General features: G+C 37.0%; 1 protein-coding gene across 2 annotated transcripts in view; it reads right to left on the bottom strand.

Annotated features, from left to right (window-relative positions):
• The window catches only part of WWC2 (WW and C2 domain containing 2), a 215,091-nt gene that overhangs the window by 85,176 nt on the left and 107,202 nt on the right, over positions 1-22,713 (bottom strand). For both annotated transcript variants that reach the window (XM_034959460.3, XM_034959461.3), the window contains 2 exons: positions 21,221-21,424; positions 20,347-20,423 (listed from right to left, as the gene is read on the bottom strand). In XM_034959460.3, the coding sequence (XP_034815351.3) occupies positions 20,347-20,423; positions 21,221-21,424 (281 nt within the window). The remainder of the gene's footprint in view (positions 1-20,346; positions 20,424-21,220; positions 21,425-22,713) is intronic.

Below are 22,713 nucleotides of genomic sequence, written 5' to 3'. Positions count from 1 at the left end.
TGTTCAAACCACCAGGGTCAAGTAATACAAAGTTGAGGGGAGATGCTTTGAAGCAATGCAAATATCCTCTTTTTCAAAGTTTTACTCACTAATTTTAGCAAAGAACATTCATGTATGTTTGACCCATTATTTAGAAGCGTATTACTCTAGAGTTCCAAATTATGTAGCTTCCAGGTTTCTTAGAACAACATAGACACTGAAAGTAAAAAAACTTTAAGCGTAGCACCTCAGTGAGTGTCCTCGAAGTAGAAACAGCCAGGTAATGGCCAACAGCTGAAGAAACAACACATTATCAGAATCCTAGAAGCCATTCTTGTGCCCTCCAAATTACTAAACCTTCCCTTTTCCCTAAAAGTAACCATTATCTCAACGTTTAGGCCTGTAAATAGTTTTGTCTTTTCTGAACTTAATATAAGTGGACTCAGAGTGTGTACTCTTCTGTGTCTAGCTTCACCCACTCAACGCTGTGCTGCTGCATGCAGTTGTGTACGTGGATTTGCATTGCTAGATGAGCTTCTACTGCATGACCATACACAATGCATTCATCCATTAGGCTACAGACACATACTTCCAGACACAGGCTACACACTACAAACACTCTACTCTAGGGTGGAGCTGCATGGTAGCAGGTGTGCATGCACACATTCAGCTTTATTAGTAAAGGCCAGTTTCCCACCAGCAGTAAAGAGTTCCAGCTGCCCCACATCCTTAACGACGCTTCATATTGTTCGTCTTTTGGATTTTAGCTTTTCTGAAAGGTGGGAAACAGCTTTGTTGTTATTTTTTAAATGAATTTCTAACAAATTCACTACAGAGAATGTGGTCTAACCAATACTTTGAAATATATTGAAACAAGTCTAATGGCCCGAATATGGTCAGTTTTCCTGAATGTGCTAAATGTGCTTGAAAAATATTTTTGCTTCCCATTTTTCCCCACCCCAATATAGCATAAGCTCCATGTTGTATACATTAATTAAATAAAGCTTGTCAACCACGTGTATTTACCTATTCTATACTAATTTTTAAATCTGCTTGATCTATCAAATACCAAAAGTTATATTGGAATCTCTCACTATGATTGTGGATTTTCTGCCAATTTTTGCTTTATATATTTTGGGGCCCACATTTTAATGGACACATTACAGATTCATGGTCCTTTTTCTTCAGTAAAGCATTTTGCCATAAAATCTATCACTTCTGACATTAACAAAGCTTTATTTACTTATTTATTTGTGTATACCAGCTTTTTTCTGTTAGGATTTGATTGGTATATCTTTTTCTTCCCGTCCTTTTAACTTTTCTGTATCTTTGTTGTTAGGTGTCTCTTTAAGTATCATATAGGTAGATTTTCTTTCCAAATCCAGTCTTTTAATCATTGTATTTTTAACTACAGCATTTAATCCAATTACACTTAATTCTAATTATTGATACACTGAGATTTACGTTTATCATCTTATATTAGACTCATTTGCCCTGTATTTTTTATTCTTTTCTCTCCTTTCCTGCTTTCTATAGTAATATAGTGAACAACTGATGCCATACATTACTCTCAAATTTTGCCTGAAAATGTCTTTATTTCACCCATATGTATGAAAGATGTTTTGCTGTGTATAACATTCTGGTTAATGGTTATTTTCTCATAGAACACCGAAGGTATAAGAAAACACGATTGGTATGAAAAAATAAGCTATTACTTGCTAATTTTGGACCTTTGCAAATAATTCCCCACCAGCTTTGATTTTTAATTCATTACGTGATTAATTTGTAGAACTTCTACTTAGTTTGTTTCTGTATTTTCTTGATAATTTTCATGGTATCTTCCCTACTTATATTTCCAATCTCTTTTTTTATTTCTTAAAAACACGTTAAACATGGATATTTTGTATTTTCTCTAGTTTCTCAAAAATCTCAAGCATCTGAAAATCAAATTCTATTGTCTGTTCTTTTTATCCTGCCAGTTCTTTGTTCTCTGTACATCTGTGATTTGGGCTATGCGTTCATACTTTCCTACTGAAAGCACTAGTTGAAGGTGTATTACTCTGGAGAAGACGTGCATCTGCAAGTGTCTGGAGGCACAACCATCTGTCACTGATTCAACTGTCACAGCTAAGTGTTTAGCTTGGGCTTTTTCAGACCATCCAGGTAAATGTGAATTCAGGGGTATCTGATGGTGATAAATCCAACGGTCCCAATGTTTTTTTTCCTCCTTTATCTACCTAGCATTGTTGCTCTAGATAGGCAACCTTTCTTGCTGTCTTCAACAAGTAGTAGTGGTGGTGGTGGTGGGAGGTATGCTAGGGTGGTTGGGCTGGCTGAATTTAATTCTAGTGTTCTTACACTGAAGGCTTAGTGACTGTCTGAGTCCCCACTTGATGCAGCTGGGGTCTGTCACCATGAGACCAAGAAAGGGACACAATAGAAGGGAATATGCGCCTAGCTTATCAAATTTCCTCAGGGCAAAGCCAGCTTTAGTGTTCTGCTTACTATTCTGAGTTCTGAACCTGGTCTACAGTCTCTATGAAATCTTTCTTTCTACCTTATCCAGACTTGCATTTATCTTCATTTATATTACATTCACAATTTTTAGTTATCACTAGAAGGAGACATACAGTGTGGACATATTGTCCACTGAATGGTTGGATAAAAAAAGTTCCCTAATGTTGGCTTTTTGGTGCTTTCTCTCTTCTCTTCTTGTGAAATCCTGACAAAGCCTGATTTGGTGTTTTTTGTTTGTTTGTTTGTTTTCTAGCTTTTAAATATTGCAGAGCTATTCTATTGTACCCATTTTAAAATTTTCATTAATTATTGTCTTTATCTCTATTTCTCCCTGTCTTCTTTCAGTTTAGTCTGTTCCTTAAGATTTTTAATGCAAAGCTTAGTTATTATTAGTATTCTTCTTTAAGCCTATATGAATTCCCTACTAAAAACTGCTTTAGTTGCAGCCTACGAAATTTATATGTATTTTTATGACCACTTAATTCTATTTCTATATTTCTATTTAATTTTGTTAACCCATGCATTATACTGAAAGTATGTGTAAAAGTTTCCTGTAGACCAAGGCAGGTGGATTGCTTGAGCCCTGGAGTTTGTGACCAGCCTGGGCAACATGGCAAAATCCTGTCTCTACATAAAATACAAAAATTAGCCAGGCATGGTAGTATACCACCTGTGGTCTCAGTTACTTGGGAGGCTGAGGCAGGAGGATCATCTGAGTCTGGGAGGCTGAGGCTGCAGCAAGCCGTGTGATTCCACCACTGCACTCAGCCTGAATGACAGAGCCGAGACCCTGTATCAAAAAAAAAAAAAAGAAAAGAAAAGTTTCACAGACGAGTTCTGCATTTTTCGGCTTTTTGTTATTGACTTCTTACTTAGCTGGCATCCAGGCTGGACAGTATGCTCATAATCCATTGTATTAATTTTTTAAGGGCAGCTTTATGACTAGCATGTGGTTAATTTTTATGAGTAATGGAAAGAAATCTGCATTCAATATTTGGTGGGCTCCACATACAACCATTAGACCAAGCTTATTAACTTAGTTGTTCAAATCTCCCCACCCCAATACAGCATAAGCTCCATGAGAGCAGTTACTTTTGTTTGTTTTGTTTATGCTACATCTCACTGCCTAGAATAGTGTCTGAAATGTATCTGTTCTCTGCTACATCACTTGTGTAAAACAGTGTCTGGCATATATGAAGCACTAAATAAATAACTGCTTAATGAATGAACGACTAAAGGCTTCTCATCCTGTTAGTTACTGCATTTGATTTTTAAAATGTCTTACCAGCAGGTTGGTTTTGTCTGCTACCCCCCCATTGTTTTCTCGATCTTTTCTTTAAATGTTTTGTGACTAATTTAAATGAGCTCATGATTGGACTTTTCATGTTTAAATTACTGGTCCATCTGGAATTACTTTGATACAAAAAGTAAGGTAGGGACTCACCTTTATTTTCTTTTCACCTTTATTTAATTTCTTTTAACATGGGCAAAGAGATATCCTTACACATTCACTGAATAATCCAGTTTTATTCTAATCATAAAAAGTGCTACTTTCATTATATTTTAAATTCAACAAGATGTTTCTGCCTATTTGTGGATGTTCAGTTCCATTGATCTTCCTATTTTTGTGTCACTATCACACTGTTGTAATTACTGGTAATGTATGTATTTTAAATACAGTAAGATAAGAACTTACACACAAGTTCAATTTTATTGCCAATTCAGTTGCAATAAACACTCATGCATATAGAGTATGGTCTGTAAATACAACATTTTACAAAAAGAGTTTCTTGAATAAATGTCTGATTCCAGGTCTAGTGCAAAAAAAAGTCAAAAACATCTTTTCAGGCCAGAGTAAAAGAAAACTTTCAGAATACTAGGATCAAAGGTATGAGGAGTCAACATAAAGAGGTTCCATTATCACAAGATAGGAAAATTTGTGGATCAATAAGCATAATAATTACAATGACCTAAAACATGTCAGTTATGTTTAAATCTGTGAGCACAAATTGATACTTTAAAACCTAAACAAATAGGCCAGGTGCAGTGGCTCACACCTGTAATCCCAGCACTTTGAGAGGCTGAGGCAGGCAGATCACTTGAGGTCAGGAGTTTGAGACCAGCCTGACCAACATGGTGAAACCTCATCTCTACTAAACATACAAAAATTAGCTAGGCGTGGTGGCACATGTCTGTAATCTCAGCTACTCGGGAGGCTAAGGCACAAGAATCACTTGAGCCCAGGAGGTAGGGGTTGCAGTGAGCTGAGATGGCGTCAGTGCACTCCATCCTGGGTGACAGAGCGAGACTCCGTCTCAAAAAATAAACAAAAAACAAAAACAAAAACAAAACTAAACAAAAACCTCAACTCTGTTGGTTATCTCTGGCAGGTGCTAGACAGAGATATGGCACAGTTTATAATTTCATCTATCTTTCCAATATGAGCTGAGGATCAGTAAATAACAAACAGAAGTGGTGATGCAGGGGGAAAGTTTCTCTTTATAGAGGTATTCCAATAAATAAATAAATAAATAAATAAGGAATGGTATACTTAGACTGTAATATTTTTGCAATCCCTAATGAAATAACAAATCTAGACGATCATAAATTACTACTACAATAAAAAAGAGACATGCACTTCATGATGGATATATACAGCACAACCCATGGTGAATGTCCCCGCCCCAAAAAAACTAGATCTCATAATCCTCTACATCTAATTAATAATTTACAGGAATTATAGGAACAAAGGAATTTAAGTACACCATGGGGATGTAAGATACAAAAATCAGACAGCGAGGAATTCCACAAATGACCTAGTTTTGTTTTGTTTTGTTTTAAGTTACAAAGAAAAGAGGGCGATTAAAATTAGACTTCAGCTGGGTGCGGTGGCACACACCTGTAATCCCAGCACTTTGGGAGGCCGAGGGGGGGGATAGCCTGAGGTCAGGAGTTCGAGACCAGCCTGGCCAACATGGCTAAATCCTGTCTCTACTAAAAACACAAAAATTAGCTGGGCATGGTGGCAGGTGCCTACAGTCCCAGCTACTCAGGAGGCTGAGGCAGGAGAATCACTTGAACCCAGGAGGCAGACGTTGCAGCGAGCCGAGATTGCCGCACTGCACTTCAGCCTGGGTAAGACTCCTGGGTAAGACAAGGTGAGACTCCGTCTCAAAAAAAGACAATAAATAAAAAATAAAATAAAATTAGACTTCAGAAATATATTTACCAATTGCAATATATAGACCATATTTACACCCTGATTCAAAAAAGCCAATAGAAAAACAAATGAGAAACATAAATATTGATAAGGCATTTGGACAGCAATAAAGAATTCTAGTTAACTTTTCAAAAATAATAATGGCATTGTAGTTACTTTCTTCTTAGCTTTAAAAATACATGCTGAAATGTTTACAGGTGAATGATAACACTATTTCAAGTTGTCATCAAAATAATTCAGAGGGTAGGCTGAAAGTAAAAGATAAAATGGATGACACATGACAGAAATATGGGAGAAAATTATACTATTCTCTCTACTCATGTATATTGTTTAGTATTTCCCATAATAAAGTTTAGTCATGTGTCACTTCATCAGATTACACTCTTAGAAATACGATGTTGGGCAATTCTGCTATCACGTGAATATCACAGAGTACACTTACACAGAACCAGATAGCATAGCCTGCTACACACCTAGGCCACTTGGCATATCCTATTGTCTTAGGCTACAAACCTGTAGAGCATGTTACTGTACTGAAAACTGTAGGCAACTGTAACATAATTGTAAGCATTTGTGTATCTAAACATATCAAAAGATAGAAAGGGTATAGCAAAAACATGGCATCATAATCTCATGGGACTACCATCATATATATGTGGTTTGTCATTGACTGCAGTGTCATTTATTTGGCACGTAACTATATTTTTATTATTTTATTTTTTGAGACAGCATCTCACTCTGTCTCCCAGGCTGGAGTACAGTGGCACAATCTCAGCTCATTGCAACCTCTGCCTCCCAGGTTCAAGTGATTCTCGTGCCTCAGCTTCCTGAGTAGCTGGGACTACAGGTATGTGCACCACCACATGCGACTAATTTTTGTATTTTTATTAACAGTAGAGATGGGTTTTCACCACGTTGGCCAGTCTGGTCTCAAACCCCTGGCCTCAAGTGATCTGCCCGCCTCAGCCTCCCAAAGTGCTAGGAGTGAGCCACCACGCCTGGCCACATAAATATATTTTTATATGTAAGGTAAATTTGTTCTAGTAACATGTCCAGATGATATTCTGAAAATTTCTCTCTTGTTCCCCCTCCTACATCCCCAAATTAGGATTTTGATATTGCATCCTTATATTGTTTCTATTTTTTAAAATATGTCTTTCATTTATTAAAATTTGTTTATATCCTTCAAAAATGTTTTATAATTGTCTCTAGATAGGGGCACTATAATTCTTGATAAAAGTTAATTCTAGATATTTTATGATTTGGGTTTGCTATTGTGAATATGATTTTTTTATTTTATATATTACGAATGGCTATCATAGATATGTTAAAAGATTTTACATATATATAAAATACATATAGATTCTATTTATTAGTTCTAATAATTATTCATCTGAATCTCTTCCTCCCACATAGAAAATGGTATTTTAACCATATTTATAATAAATGGCACAAATTTTAAATGTACAATATGATGAGTTTAGACAAGTATATATAATCATGTACCACCAGGACGACAACAAAATATTTCCTCATGCCTCTTTATAGTCTATCCCTACCTGGCCCCTAGCAACCACTAAACTTTCACTGTTTTTGAAATTCATCCATGTTGTATCAGTAACCTGTTCCTTTTAAATTACATTTTATGGATATATCACAATTTGTTTATCCATTTATCTATTGATAGACATTTAGGCTGGTTCCCGGTTTAGGCTAATAAGCATAAAGCTCTCATAAATATTTACACTGAATTCGTTGTATGGGTATATGCTTTCATTTATATTGGGTAAATACCTGTAAGTGGGATTGCTAGATAGTATGTTAAATATGTTTAACTTTGTAAGAAATCGCTAACCCGCTTTCCAAAAGGGTTGTACCATTTTGCATTCCCATAGCAATGTATGAGAATTCCATTTGCTAATGGCTTCCCATTAAGCACTGCTGTAGCTATACCCAATAAATGTTTATACAGTGTATTTTCCCTTTTGTTTAGTTCAAAATATTTTTAAATGTTCCTCATGAGCTCTCTTCTTTGGCCAATGAATTATTGAGAAGTATGCTAATAATTTCCAAGTATTTGACAATTTTTCCAGATATATTTCTGTTTATGATGTCTAATTTAATTCCACTGTAGTTATACTCTATGAATTTGAGTCCCCTTAAATGTACTGAGACTTCTTTTCATATTCTAGAGTAAGGATTACTTTTGTGATGTTCCGTGTGCACTTCTGCTGTTTTTAAATGGTATGTTCTATTTTATAAATGTTAATTGGATCAAGTTGGTCTGTTATTGTTTACATCTTCGACAGCATTGCTGATTATCTGACTACACATTCTATCATGTCCAACTATAATTAGAGATTTGTCCTTCACCTTGCAGTTGTATTGGTCTTTATTCCAGGTATTTGAAGCTCTGTTAGCATGTGCATACATCTTTAAGATTCTTATGTCCTTTGATGAACTGATCCATTTATAATTATAAAATCTCTAGTAATAGTCCTTGTTCTGAAGTTTAGTTTGTCTGATATTAATAGGACAACTGCAACATTCTTCGGATTTGTATTTTCATGATATATCTTCTTGAATATTTTAATTAACCTATCTAGGCCTTTATATTTAAAGTAGGTCTGTTGCAGCTATCATGAAATTGGGTCTTGTTTTAACCATTCTGATAATCTTTGCCTTTTAATTGGAGCATTTAGGCCATTTATTAATAAATTTAGTATATTAGCTTTCTTATTGTCATATTTTCTTCCTCTATTCTTGCCTTCTTTTGGGTTAACTAAATTTTTTCTAATGGTTCCATTTTATCTCCTTTATTGGCTTAAAAGTGTTACCTTTTTTTTTTTTTTTCTTTTTGAGACGGAGTCTCGCTCTGTTGCCCAGGCTGGGGTGCAGCGGCACGATGTTGGCTCACTGCAAGCTCCGCCTCCCGGGTTCACGCCATTCTCCTGGCTCAGCCTCCCGAGTAGCTGGGACTACAGGCACCCGCCACCACGCCCAGCTAATTTTTTGTATTTTTAGTAGAGATGGCATTTCACTGTGTTAGCCAGGATGGTCTTGATCTCCTGACCTTGTGATCCGCCCGCCTTGGCCTCCCAAAGTGCTGGAATTACAGGCGTGAGCCACCGCGCCCGGCCATTTTTTTTTTTTTTTTTAAGTGGATACTCTAGGGCAGGAATCAGCAAATGACAGCTCATCTTGTGGCCTGATTTTTGTTTTTGTTTTTGTTTTATGGCCCACAAGTTAATAAAGGTTTGCAAATGTTTAACTATTATCCAAGAAAAGTAGAAAAAAAGAGCAAAAATCTGCACCAGAGACTGCACATGGCCTGCTATATGAGTTTTCTGATGCTGCAGGACAAATTACCACAGACTTAGCAGCTTAAAATTAATTACAATTATTTAATAGCTCACTAGGTTCTCTGGGCTCTCTGGTCAAATTATCACAAAGCTGAAATCAGGGTGTTAGCCAGGCTGAGTTGTCATCTGGGGCTTTGCAGAAAAATCCACTCCAAACTTCATTCTCACTTTTGGCAGCATTCAGTTCCTTGTGGCTCTAGGACTGAGACTTGTATTCCTTGCTGGCTATCAGTCAAGGTTGCTCTCAGTTTCTTCCCATGTTGGCCTCTCCCTCTGTAATCCAGCAATGGTACATTTAAACCCTCTTATGCTTTGACATCTAATGTCCTCCCCTACAACCAGCCAGAGAAACTCTGTCTTTAAAGGGCTTGTGTGTTACCTCCAGTTCCCCAGGATAATTTCTCTACCACCCAGGATAATTTCTCTATCTTAAAGTTAACTCTGCCATATTAAATAATGAATCATATTCAGCCTGGAAATTATGAAAGGCATGTATACTAGGAAAGGTGGGGGAGGGGAAAACCTTGGAGGATTGGAAAATATTTTAGAATTCTGCTTACTATACCTGCAACATCTAAAATATTTACTATTTGGATCTTTATAGAAAAAGTTTGCTCTAATGTATAAAATGTGCAGTCTACTTCCAATAAAAGTCACTACTTTATGAATAGTCAAAGTGCCTTATGACAGCATCCTTCCGTTCTCCCCCATTCTGTGATGTCTTATATTTTGCTTTTAAATATTTTATAAACCTCACAACCTATTTTATTATCTTTGTTTAAATAGGCATTTTTATTTAAAGAGACTTCAAATTATTTAAAAAGTCTTGTATTTGAATATGTATCATCTCTAACATTTTTCATTATTTTATTTAGATCCAAATTTCCATGTGGTATCATTTTCCCTCTGCTTGAAGAAATTACCTTTAACATCTAATATGTTACAGCTCTGCAGGCACTCAGTTCTCTTGTTTGTCTGAAAAATTATTTTATTCTTTATTTTTGTGGTGAAATATAAATGTTAAGACTTACCATTTAAGTATACAATCATGTGGTATTAAGTACAACCATTATCACTGGTCATTCCCTGAAATTTTTCATTGTTCTAAACTGAAACTCTGTCCCTATTAAACAGTAACTCCTTTCTCTTCTTCCTCAGCCCCTGGTAACCACTGTTCTATTTTCTGTGTCTATGAAATTGCTTATTCTAGGTACCTTATATAAGATGAATCATATTTGTTCTTTTGTGTCTGGCTTATTTCACTTAACATAATGTTTTCAAGGTTCATCCATGTTGTAGCATGTACCAGAATTTCATTATGTTTTAAAGCTTAATAATATTGCATTATATGTATATGCCATATTTTGTTGACATTTACCTGTGATGGACATATAGGTTGTAGGTATGTAATAGTTAATTTTATGTGTCAATTTGGAGGATATTTTTGGATAAGATTAGTTTTTAAACTGGTGAACTCTGAGTATACAGATTGCCCTCCATAATGTGAATATACCTCATCCAATCAGTTGAAGCCCTGATCAGAATAAAAAAACTGACCTCTCTAACCTAGTAGGAATTCAACAGACTGCCTTTGGACTTCATCTGCACTGCCAGCTTTCCTGGGTCTCTGCCTGCCAGCCTTCAGACTTCATCTGCACCATCAGCTTTCCTGGGTCTCCAGGCTGCTGGTCTTTGGACTGGAACTGTACTGGCTCTCCTGTGCCTCCAGTTTGTCAGCCCATGCCGCAAATCTGGACTCGCCAGTTTCCATAATTGTGTCAGCCAATTCTTTATAACAAATATCTTCCTAGATTAGAAGATTTGTATCAAAATCTATATAGATATGTATCAAAAAGTTAAATTTAGAATTACCTTGTGATCGAACAATTCCACTTCTGGATATATACCCCAAAGAACCGAAAGCAGAGACTCAAACAGATACTTATATACCAATGTCCAACCTGTGTTAGTCAGTTGTTTTTTTTTTTTTTAAGTAATAGTTTTCCTAATAGGTGTGAAGTGATATCTCCTTGTAATTTTGATTTGCATTTCCCTAATGACTAGTGATGTTTATCATCTTTTCATATGCTTATTGGCCATTTGTATATCTTTGCAGAAATGTCTATTGAAGTCTCTTGCCCATTTTTATACTGGCTGTTTTGCCTTCAATTTAAAAGATATTTTCACTAGGTATAGAAATCTAGGCTGACAGTTTTTCTTTTAGTATTGGTACTCTTAAAATACCACTCTACTATCTTATAGTTTGTATTATTTCTGATGAGGAGTCTGTTGTAATTCTTATCGTTATTCCACTGTACATAATGCCTTTTTCTATGGCTACTTTTAAGATTTTCTCTTTACCATCGATTTCTGGCAATATGATTATGATGTGCTTTGGTATGATCTTTTTTTTCATTCTGCCTTGGGTTTGTTGAATTTCCTATATTGATGGATTAATAATTTCAGTTTCTGCAAATAATTGTTGTGATTTCCTCCCCTGCTGTTTCTAGGGAACTTTAATTACACGTCTAACTATCTGATATTGAACCACAGGACACTGATACGCTGATAAATTTTTACCAGACTTTGTTTTCTCTGTGTAGTTCATTTTCGGTAGTTTCTATTCCTATGTCTTTAACTTCACTGATCTTTTATTTGGTAATGTATAATCAGCTGTTACTCCCATATAGTTATTTTGTTTCTGATATTGTATTTTTAATCTGTAGAAGTTCCATTTTGTTTTTTTAATATATTTTTTCTCCCCATTTTCACATTTTCCTTTACATTCTTGAGCATATGCATAACATGTTTTAACATGTTTGTCTGCTAATTAAATTGTACCTGTCATTTCTTCTTTTTGTTGTGGATCATATTTTCTTGCTTCTTTGCATACCTGAGCATTCTTAACAGCTTTATTGATGTATAACTAGCATATAATAAAGTGAATATGTTTAAACTACATACATAAGTGTTGACACATGTATATACACATGTAACTGTCAATACACTTTTAGAATATACCTAACACTCCCAAAGGTTTCCTGATGCCCTCTTGGTAAGCCCTCTTTTGCCCCTCCACACTACTCTCATCCCCAACACACATGAAAAATTCTGACTAGATACTGGCCATTGTGAATTTTACATTCTTGGTGCTGGATTTTACTGTATTATCTTAAAGGATCCTGGACTTTGTTCTAGCACACAAATAAATTATTTTAAATCAATTTGATCCTTTCAATGTTTGCTTTCAATTTTTGTTAGAATAAGTCCAATGCAGCCCTAGCCTCAGACTAATTTGGTCCCACTACTATGGCATTACCCTTCTGATGTTTCTGTTCAAGGTTCTATGTCTCTATGCTGGCTGATGGAAACACAAACTATTCCCAGCCCTATGTGAGCTCTGAGAACTGTCCTATCACTTTCTTTCTCCAGCCTCATGGTATTGTGTACCATGGCTACTCAATCAGTATTCAGTCAAAGATTTGAGGAGACCCTACTAGAAATCTCTAGACTGGCACTTGCCTGCTCTTGCTCTCTTCTATCTCTGTAGCTCCCTTCTCTCCGGTATTTCCTATATATTCTAGCCACTTCTCCGCCAATGAACTTTTCTCTTCTGTCTCATCAACTCATGCACACCACTAGACTATGTTTGGGTCCTTCTCCTCATACTGCAAACAGTGCAATCCCAGGGCTCACTTCATCTGTTTCCTTTCAGTTAAGAATTACAGTCTTCTACTGTTACCTGAAGTCTGAAAACAGCTGTTTCCTAGATTTTTGTCTAGTTCTCTAATCACCTGCTGTTAGAGGGCAATTCTTGTAGTAGTTAATCTTTCATGGACAGAAACAGAAGTAAGCTGGATCTTTTAAAATATATCCACATGATTTTGACAGCCTGAATTTTAGGCAAAATGTCTTCTTGTTGAGCCTATTTCACCAATATCACCTTCTCTCTAAAGACACATCTAAAATTGTCATCCAGCTGACGACTTTTGAATCACACAATTTTATTCCCTTACATCTTGAAGGAGCTAAAATTCTGATGCCTTCATTAAGTAGAAGCTGAGAGTATTATGTCTACCACCCTCAGCTCTAGAAATAAATGTGCACCCGAGGCTGCTGAAGATTGCAAAACATATGTACAATAAATAGCTATTTCATACTTTCACTGTCATGGCGTCAGGAGGTTGTTTCAAAATTCAATGTGAACATGTTAGGTCAATGTATTTATTGCGTACATGTCAAAGAAAAGTACCAAAATATAAGGAAGTGTTGGTTTGAATGTATTCATTATATCTTTATCTCATAACATTCCACAAAGCTTAGCCCCTATGACCTTCAAAATATAAGCAAATGAGCTTTGTAGGCTTTATAGAATCATTTAAAATAGATCATTTATGAGTGATATTTTCCTGTCAATCCTGTTTGCTCAGATTATATATTCTCTAACAGGAAAAATTAATTGCTTTTAATATTGTAAAATGCCACAAGCATTATGAATATAAGGGTATTTAAGAATTAGGATGTATATAGATTGACATGGTAGCTTAGCTAGGTGAAGAGAAACTAAATATCTCCTCCTCAACAACACAGTGCCAATGAATGATTTCTTTTTTAAAATACATATTTAGCCTGCAGTTTCATACCCTTCAAAGCTAGAAAAGGAGGCCAAACTCATAGAAAGAGAGCGAGAGAAATAAAACATTATAAAATCAATAAATTGATTAAGTATTAAAGTTCACTCTGCTCAAATTCTGGTATGCTTTTGAAAGAAGACACTACTGTGCTATACATTTTAATTATTTCAAGTTACTAGCATGTCATATTAGATAACACCAGTTCTTGTATTAAAGAGAATCTCTCATTTTCTTTCTGTCTTGCTTTTTTTTTTCTTGCGAATGTAAGTCAAGTCATCTCATTCCTAATTTCACTCAAAATTCACTAAGACTGTTGCACTATTTTCTAACCCAACACTAACTATAATAGTCCTCCCTTATCCACAGTTTCATTTTCTGCAGTTTAGGTTGCCTGCAGTCAACTGCGGTCCAAAAATAGATGACTATGATACAATAAGATATTTTGAGAGAGAGAGAGAGACCACGTCCACATAACTTTTATTAAAGTATAATGCGATGACTGTTCAATTTTATTATTAGTCATTGTCGTAATCCCTTACTATGTCTAATTTATAAGTTAAACTTTATCACAGGTATGGCTGTATAGGAGAAAACAGTATACAATGGGTTCAGTACTATCTGGGGCTTCAGGCATCCACTGGGGGGCCTGGACCATATGCCCTATGAATAAGGGGGAGCTACTGTACAATACAAATTCATTTCCAAATATCCTAAGAATAACCTTATCTACAGTTTGGTGTTGCAAGTTAGCATCATTCTCTTTCAACACCCTAAAAGAAAGCAAAGTCACAGCTGAAAGAACTTGAAATGTAAGCTAAATTGTAAACATAGTATGAGAATAAGGATATCTCTCATGTCTAGTCAAGAGAGAATATTTGCGGCAATTTACATTCTCCAAAGGCATATTTCTTTTTTTTTTTTTGAGACGGAGTTTCGCTCTTGTTGCCCAGGCTGGTGCAATCTCGGCTCACCGCAACCTCCGCCTCCCACGTTCAAGAGATTCTCCTGCCTCAGCCTCCCTAGTAGCTGGGATTATGGGCATGTGCCACCTTGCCTGGCTAATTTTGTATTTTTAGTACAGACGGGGTTTCTCCATGTTGGTCAGGCTGGTCTCGAACTCCCGACCTCAGGTGATCCGCCCACCTCGGCCTCCCAAAGTGCTGGGATTACAGGTATGAGCCACCGTGCCTGGCCAGCATATTTCTTTTTATTTGAAGAATACTGATATGATTTTTACTGTGTGAGATAATTAGCTAAAGTGTCATATTTTGATGTGCACATTACTACTTTACTCACAGTTACAAAGTGAACCTTAAATTTGACTGCCATTCTTTTAAATCTGTCTCCAAGATTACAAATAGCTAAGACTGTGGATGACTTTTCTAAGCTCATCACCACTGCTAAAACGAATTCAAAGTGAGTCTATATTAACAATGTGTGAGCAGTACATACTTGAGAACAAAAGATAGTATACTGTTATTAATAACAGTGCCCCCTAGCCAGCTATGTGTTTGGAATGCGGTGCAAATAGTTTAACCAAAGGGGTCTTTGTTCTTCACTCTCACAAAATTAAAAGTTGTATTAAAGCACATGCAATGGGTACTCAATACACTTCTCAAATACATTAGTATTCCTAAAGACTTTCTTTTACATTTCTAACACTCTATTTAGGCTTAACAATAGTAAAAATTTAATAAAAATTAGCCAAAAACTTTCTCCACAAAATTTTCACCAAATTTCACCTATTTATAAACTTCGGTATTGTGTTTTTTTTTAACGGCAATTGAATTTAAAGTTTAATTTGCATGAGACAGTTTATATTTTAACCCAAGGTGACTATGGTCTAAGATCTATTATAAATAAATAATAAATTTTGCAGTAAAAACATTTATATTCTTCTTCCTTGAAAAATGGCTATTGAGATTTTCTCAAGCAATTAAACACCAGCTTTAAAAGTTAAGAGTATCTTAATAAAAAGCACTAATGCATTCATTTTACCATTTTGACAAATAAAAATAAGGTATCGGGAAGTACTGTTATCCCATTTGACCAAAGAGGAAACAAGCCCAATGATTATCAGTACCTATGTCCATAATATAACATGAAACATATTTTAGACAGGTGCTTCTAAATACATGATTCCCAAATACTTGACCTGCTAGTACTAATTCAGTAAAACAACTGAGGTACACCTGCTAATATTGTTGCAACAAAACATTAAAGCATAAAACTAGTGTTTGGCTTTGCTTTAAAAATTGTTATTGTGACCAAAAATGCAGGCAAGTCTTCCAAAACACCAAAGTGATGAGTTAATTTATTCAAGAGTTACTACTCCTACGGCATTAATTCGTGAAAGGGATTTTTAACAGAATACGCAAACCAAGAAGGGCCAGATTATCAAAATCTAACAGACTCTGCCAAGTTACCCATCCACTTCTGAATGGCTGGGCCATTCCTAAAGTGCTACCTGGTCAAAACGGACACAGATACCAAACAGCGCATCATCTGTGCCCAAGTGTTCAAACACAGCTCAAAACATCACAACAGCAACACAGTCCGTGAGGACCAATCTGCTATGGCAGCATTTCTAAAAAGGCATTCACAGTGCCAAGAAGTATTAAACAAGCACCTAGGCACTAATGAAAGGGATGAGACCAGTGTCATTTCTGATCTTTTATTATAGTTATGTATGAATATCTTGTCTTCTTTTTGTGAGGGAAGCACCTTCTTGAAGAGGGCGTCTCTCTCCGACTCATCTTTGTGGTCACAAGGTGATAAATATTATATATATTATATGTTATATATAATATAGGCCTCTGATATTAAGAGCGAACTAAACCTGGCATAGAAGAAGCTTAATCTAAGAGATTCCGCTACATTAGAAGACAATTCTGGGGAATGTGACCACTTGGGATTTCCTGTGCTACCCCTGATTGGGATGAGGCTCCACTTCCTTCTAAATGGTTAGTTTTACGAGATATCCTAATATATTTTTGTTTCTAAATCCCTCCCTCAGTTTGCATATTTCTTAGCGGATCTAAGTGTACAGATTAACAGCTTATTGTGGTTATTCCATTTACAGTGTGTCTTGCAAGGATAAGAACTATGAAAAGGGTGAAAATTTCAGAGGGAAGTAATAATAACTTGCTGAGAAGTGCACAGCTCGAGTATTGGAGTTTATTGAGAGTAAGTTTTGACAAAAATGTCTTCATTTCCTTTTTTGTAAGATAAGGTACTAGCCTAGTAGATCACAGAAACAAACATATAGACACGGTACAGAGATACAGTACTAAGGCATTTGACAAACCATTGCAAGAACAGAGAATTATGGATGGACTGACAAAGTAAAGCGTCCAGGACACCCTGGAGTGGTATTTATTGTACAGTGACATAGAATGACGACTTCATAAATAAAGAAATCCAAACTAAAGAGATTTACTTCCAGTAAGTGTAGACAAACCTTTTTCATACTCTTTTTCTAAAAAGAAATAGAAAAATTATGAGAAAACAAACACATACATCTATTTGAGGACATTCGAGGACTAAGGCAGCAAGAACTTGTGTTAAAAATCCAAAAGAGGCCGGGCGCGGTGGCTTACACCTGTGATCCCAGCACTTTGGGAGGCTGAGGTGGGCAGATCACGAGGTCAGGTGTTCGAAACCAGCCTGGCCAACATGGCGAAACCCCATCTCTACTAAAAATACAAAAAATTAGCCAGGCGTGGTGGCAGGCGCCTGTAGTCCCAGCTACTCGGAAAGCTGAGGCAGGAGAATCCCCTGAACCCAGGAGGCGGAGCTTGCAGTGAACTGAGATAGCGCCACTGTACTCCAGCCTGGGAAACAGAGCAAGACTCCGTCAAAAAAAAAAAAAAAAATCCAAAAGATAAGGGAAGCTCAGTGTCATAATCCAAACATGGCACCATTTCTGCTTTTGAGGTATTTGCCCACACAACAGAGAAAGTGAAAGGCTGGGAGCATGCAGTGACTGAGCACCTGAGACACAGAGAAGGGCTGGCAGCCCCACAGAGCTAAGGCATAGGGAAGAGACGTGAAGTTCAGCATCTATCGAACGGAAGGGGCCCTGGTAAAACACCTCAAGAGTTCAACTGGGATTTTGAAGAGCTTTGCCCTAAAAGAAAAGGGAAACTGGAAATTGACCTGCCCTTAGAGAAGGACTGAAGCCCAGGCTACAGTCAGCTCAAATGATGATTATATTAAAATTACCTGCCCCTGGCCTGACTACCTAAAAGAAACAAAACTAAATCCTCTCTAGGATGACAAAGTGTTCAAAAATTACACATTAATGTGCAGAATTTGGGCAAGTAACTAGAAACAATTGAAAAATAATCAAATAGAAATTCTGAGATTAAAACTTTTTTTAATTTTAATAGAGATTATGTCTTGTTATGATGCCCAGGCTGGTCTTGAACACCTGGCCTCAAGCGATCCTCCCACCTTGGCCTCCTAAAGTGCTGGGATTACAGGTGTGAGCCACTGCACCCAGCTTCAAATATAAAAGAAAATCTCCAATTGTTTGAAAATTAAGCAATGCACTCATATGAGAAATCATAAAGGAAGTTAGAAAATACTTTGATCTGAATAACAGTGGAAATATAAAATTCAAAACTTGTGAGATGTAGGCAAAAGCCTGTGCATAAAGTAACTTAGAGACTTAGTGCAGACATGAGCAAGTAAGAAGGGCTGAAACTGGCAGTATCCACTGAGATATGTACAGTCAGGTGCCACAAGTCCACATTTCCCTGCATATAAGACGGTATGTCTCGCACTGCCTTTTCTACCATTGGATAAGTTTAGACACAAATACTACTGTATGTTATAATTCTAGGTACTGAATGTACTTACAATATGTACTTCCAGTACTCAGTACAGTATCATACGGTACAGGTTTGTAGCCTGGAAGCAATAGGCTATCCCATATAGCTGAGGTGTGTAGTAGCCCTGTGATACGGGCTTGCATTAGTATACTCTGTGATGTTCACAGGACAAGGGAATTGCCTAACAATACACTTCTCAGAATGTATACCCGTTGTTAAGTGAGCCGTGGCTGTATTTTTTAAAAATAAATTTTATTGTGTATATTTGAGGCTTACAACATGATGTTATGGGATACATGGAGATAGTAAACTGATTACTATAGTGAATCAAATTAACATATCTATCAGCTCACACAGTTACCATTTTTTGTCACAAAATCTACTTATTTAACTTATTTAACAAGAATCCCTAATACAATACAATGTTATTCCCTATAGCCCTCATGTTGTACATTACATCTCTAGACTTGTTCATCCCACATATCTGCACCTTTTATCCTTTGAACCACATCTCACCATTTCATCTCCCCTCACCTCCGCCCCACCCCGAGGTCCACGGTAACCACTGTTTTATTCTCTATCTCAGTATATTTGATCTCCTTTTAAGGGTCCACATATAAGTGTTCCACATATAATGCATAATAGATATGTACATTAAGGCATAATTTTTAATAATCAGAAATTGAAATAAACTTTAATGTACATCAATATTATATGAGATAAAGAATTGATGGTATTTACACAAAAGTGGAACACTATACAGCAACAAAAATGAACGTGGATCTCGAAATGCTGTTGAGCAAGGCGAGCCATCAAATTAACACATACGGTCTCCAGTCTTAGGAAGTTCAAAGCAGGTGAAAAATTAACCCTCAGTGCTCATGAGGCTAGTACCACCTTAATGGAGAGGTGAAATAATGAGGAGAAATCATGGTAATAACCTAGTTCATGACCAGGGGGTATCAGTTACATGAGTTTATTTACTTGGTGAACAGACTTCAATATTCTAAAAATCAAGGATAAACAAGTTCTGGCCTTAACATCAGTTTAGTTAAAAAGATTCAGGCCAAGATTCAGGAAACACCTCTCCATGAGGCATTATGAGGACCTAGTAAAGTCTGACTTGGACTTTTAAGTTGTGGGCATCTTGAAATATTGGGTTGTCTGACAAAAGAGCAACTTGGCTTAACTCTGGAGGACACAACTCAGCACAATGAGGGAAAGCAAGTTACAAGACTCAAATTTTGATTCAATATTCTAACTGCTAACAATAAAACTGCCCAATAGGCCAGGTGCAGTGACTCACACCTATAATCCCAGCACTTTGGGAGGCTAAGGCGGGCAGATAACTTGCAGTCAGGAGTTCAAGACCAATGTGACCAGCCTGGCCAACATGGTGAAACCCCATCTCTACTAAAAATACTAAAATTAGTTGTGCATGGTGGCACGCACCTGTAATCCCAGCTACTCTGGAGGCTCTGGCGGGAGAATTGCTTGAACCCAGGAGGTGGAGATTGCAGTGCGCTAGCCTGGGTGACAGAGTGAGACTTCATCTCAAAAAACAAACAAACAAACAACAAAAAAAACACTGCCCAATAATGGAACACATTGTCTCAATAATAAAGACTATCCCACACTCTGAACTTGTTCACATCAAGGTAGAAGGACCACTCATCAGGGATAAGGGGAGGAGTTTTCTACACCAAATGGAGATGAGAACTGATCACTAAAGCCCCTTCCACAGCCTTCAGACTCTATGCATATGGGTCAACATAGAACCACAATTTAAAACCTCTTACCCTTAATCTTGTAGTGGAGATCTCAGCTTTTAAAATATCGGGATCATATTTAGTACTGGATGAAGATCCTGAGAATACTTTTATAGAGAAAAAAGAAAAACTAATTATTTACAAGTTGCATAACTAGTTCTCAGCTTAGAATTTACTGAAGCTAAAAACAAGATTTATGTGCTTCTGTGAATACTTGCTTTCTTTTTATAATTCCTTTATTGCCATTCATCAGACACCTAAATATAAAAAGTAATCTTCAAACCGCTACCATTTTTTTAACTCTGTAAAGAGAAATGTCATTAAGACCTTGGTGCTTAATTTTCTTCTGGATTTTAGACACACTATGTCCTCAGAGGACTATACTGCAGCAGTATATCAGAGTTTTGCGTTATCAAGGAATTTATAATTTAAGCAGAACTTCTGAGCTCATCACAGCTGCTTCTTTAAACAAAGCCAGCTCCAAACAGTCAATCTGTCAGATGAGGGAGCGGTAAATCAACTCAGATGGTCAACAGAAATTACATTCTAGGTAATAGTTCCAGTTCCTCGCCACTAAAAATATTGTACAAAAGTAGCAAAAAGGGCCAAACTACTTGCACTGTTCTGAAAAGGTAAAAATTAACTCGTAAATGCATAAAAGGCAACCTGGCAGAGGCAGGTGCAGAAACAGAAGGCATGCATAACACCCAAATGGAGATTCTTTTATCTGAAGTAGGGGTGAGAAAATCTGGGGTGTTCCCTCACCTCTCAACGGTTTTGAGAGACTCTTCCTGCTTAGGAGGGAAAAGAACTCAAAATTAAACTCCATAGAAATGTAAGTGGTCTTCTGTTATCTACAATTCAGTCTCCACTTCCAAAGTCTGAATAGCCACACTGTACTTACAGCTTGTGCGAGAACTTGACTTTTCCTTATAGGCATCATTTAATCGCACGTATTCATCCAGGGCCAGCGCCAGCCTCTGCTCCTTCACATGGTACAGTTCCTTCTGTGTCCGGAGGGCATCCTGTGCCACAGAGAGGTAGTCCTTGAGCATCTTCTCCTGTTCCCCCCTCCATTGTTTTCTTGGATCTTCTATCTGTGTGGTTTCTGAAAACATTAAGTGGAGGGTACTTTTTAGAATTTAACTTTGTTTTCCAGATTGTTTAAGCTTTAGGGAGTAGGCTAGCTTAAGTTCTTGTATCCTCTAAGGAGTTTATTTAGCTGTGCTGGAGTGACTTCTCCAGAAATTTTAGTTTTATTTTACCCAGTCTCATCAACTTCCTTCCTCTTCCAGGTTCTGATCAACAGTGTATTCTCACTATAAATCTACCACACACAATGTTGTCAATCAGATCATTCAAGAATTCTGTGGCTCCCCAGTGCCTACAGAATAAAAGCCAAGCTATTCATTCCAGCACTCAATGCCCTGCATAAGCTGGACCCAACCCACCTTCATTCACCTAATACAGGACTGTGGACACACTGCCCTCTGCATCAGCACTAATCAAAGTTGGTCTACTCTGCAGACCAACACCAGTCCATGAACTCAGTTTCATGTCCGCAACAGTAATGACAGAAATAGAAAACATTTTGTAATCATTATAGCGATTTTAGTCAGTTATTGTTTATCTGTTGATAAATACTGTGCATTTCTTTGTGTGTATACATTTTCACTTTTCTAGTAATTCACTTTTTCTTGTATTTTACAAAAATATCAGTGAGTCCGCAGTGGATCTGAAATTTAAAAATAAACAAACAAACAGAACCCTGGTCCTGTTTATACAGAATGCTCTAGCCTAAGGCCCTGGTTCTTGATTCTGCACTTCCACAAACTACAATCAACCAGAGACCCTTTTTTAAAAAAAACCCAGACCAACTAGAGTTTCTGTGGATGGAACCCAGGCACTGTAGATTTCAAAGCTGCTCAGGTGATTCCAATGAGCAGCCGAGCCCAAGAACCAGTGCTCTGCAACAGCATTCACATGCTGCCTCCCGCAGAAGGTGCCCCAGCCACCTCATCTGCAAGTCAGCCCTTTATCCTCTGTCTTCCATGGCAGCTTATGCTCAGTTTATAAACTCCAAACACATTCTTTACTGTGCGGTGAAGCTACAGTAGGGGCCACAAAACATGAAGAAAAACAAAAACAAAAGAATCAGATTACCCTAAACATTTTATGTTCTCACATTTTAAAATTAACATATTTTTTGACCACATGTTGGGCCAAGGCGTTGGAGTGTACTGCTGTCCAGCATTGGGATACCATGGTGTATACAAGAGAACGGACAGTTTTGGTGATGGTTAGTGCAGGCTGGTTAAGAGCTATCCCCCTGTGTCTGCAGACATGTACTGGACCCCTCTGCTGTGAAAGAAAGGAGAGTGGCCATTTGCCAGTAGA

This window comes from Pan paniscus, chromosome 3 (assembly GCF_029289425.2).
Source record: "Pan paniscus chromosome 3, NHGRI_mPanPan1-v2.0_pri, whole genome shotgun sequence".
In the NCBI taxonomy this organism is placed as follows: domain Eukaryota; kingdom Metazoa; phylum Chordata; class Mammalia; order Primates; family Hominidae; genus Pan; species Pan paniscus.
This window is presented reverse-complemented; position numbering and strand designations above follow the sequence as displayed.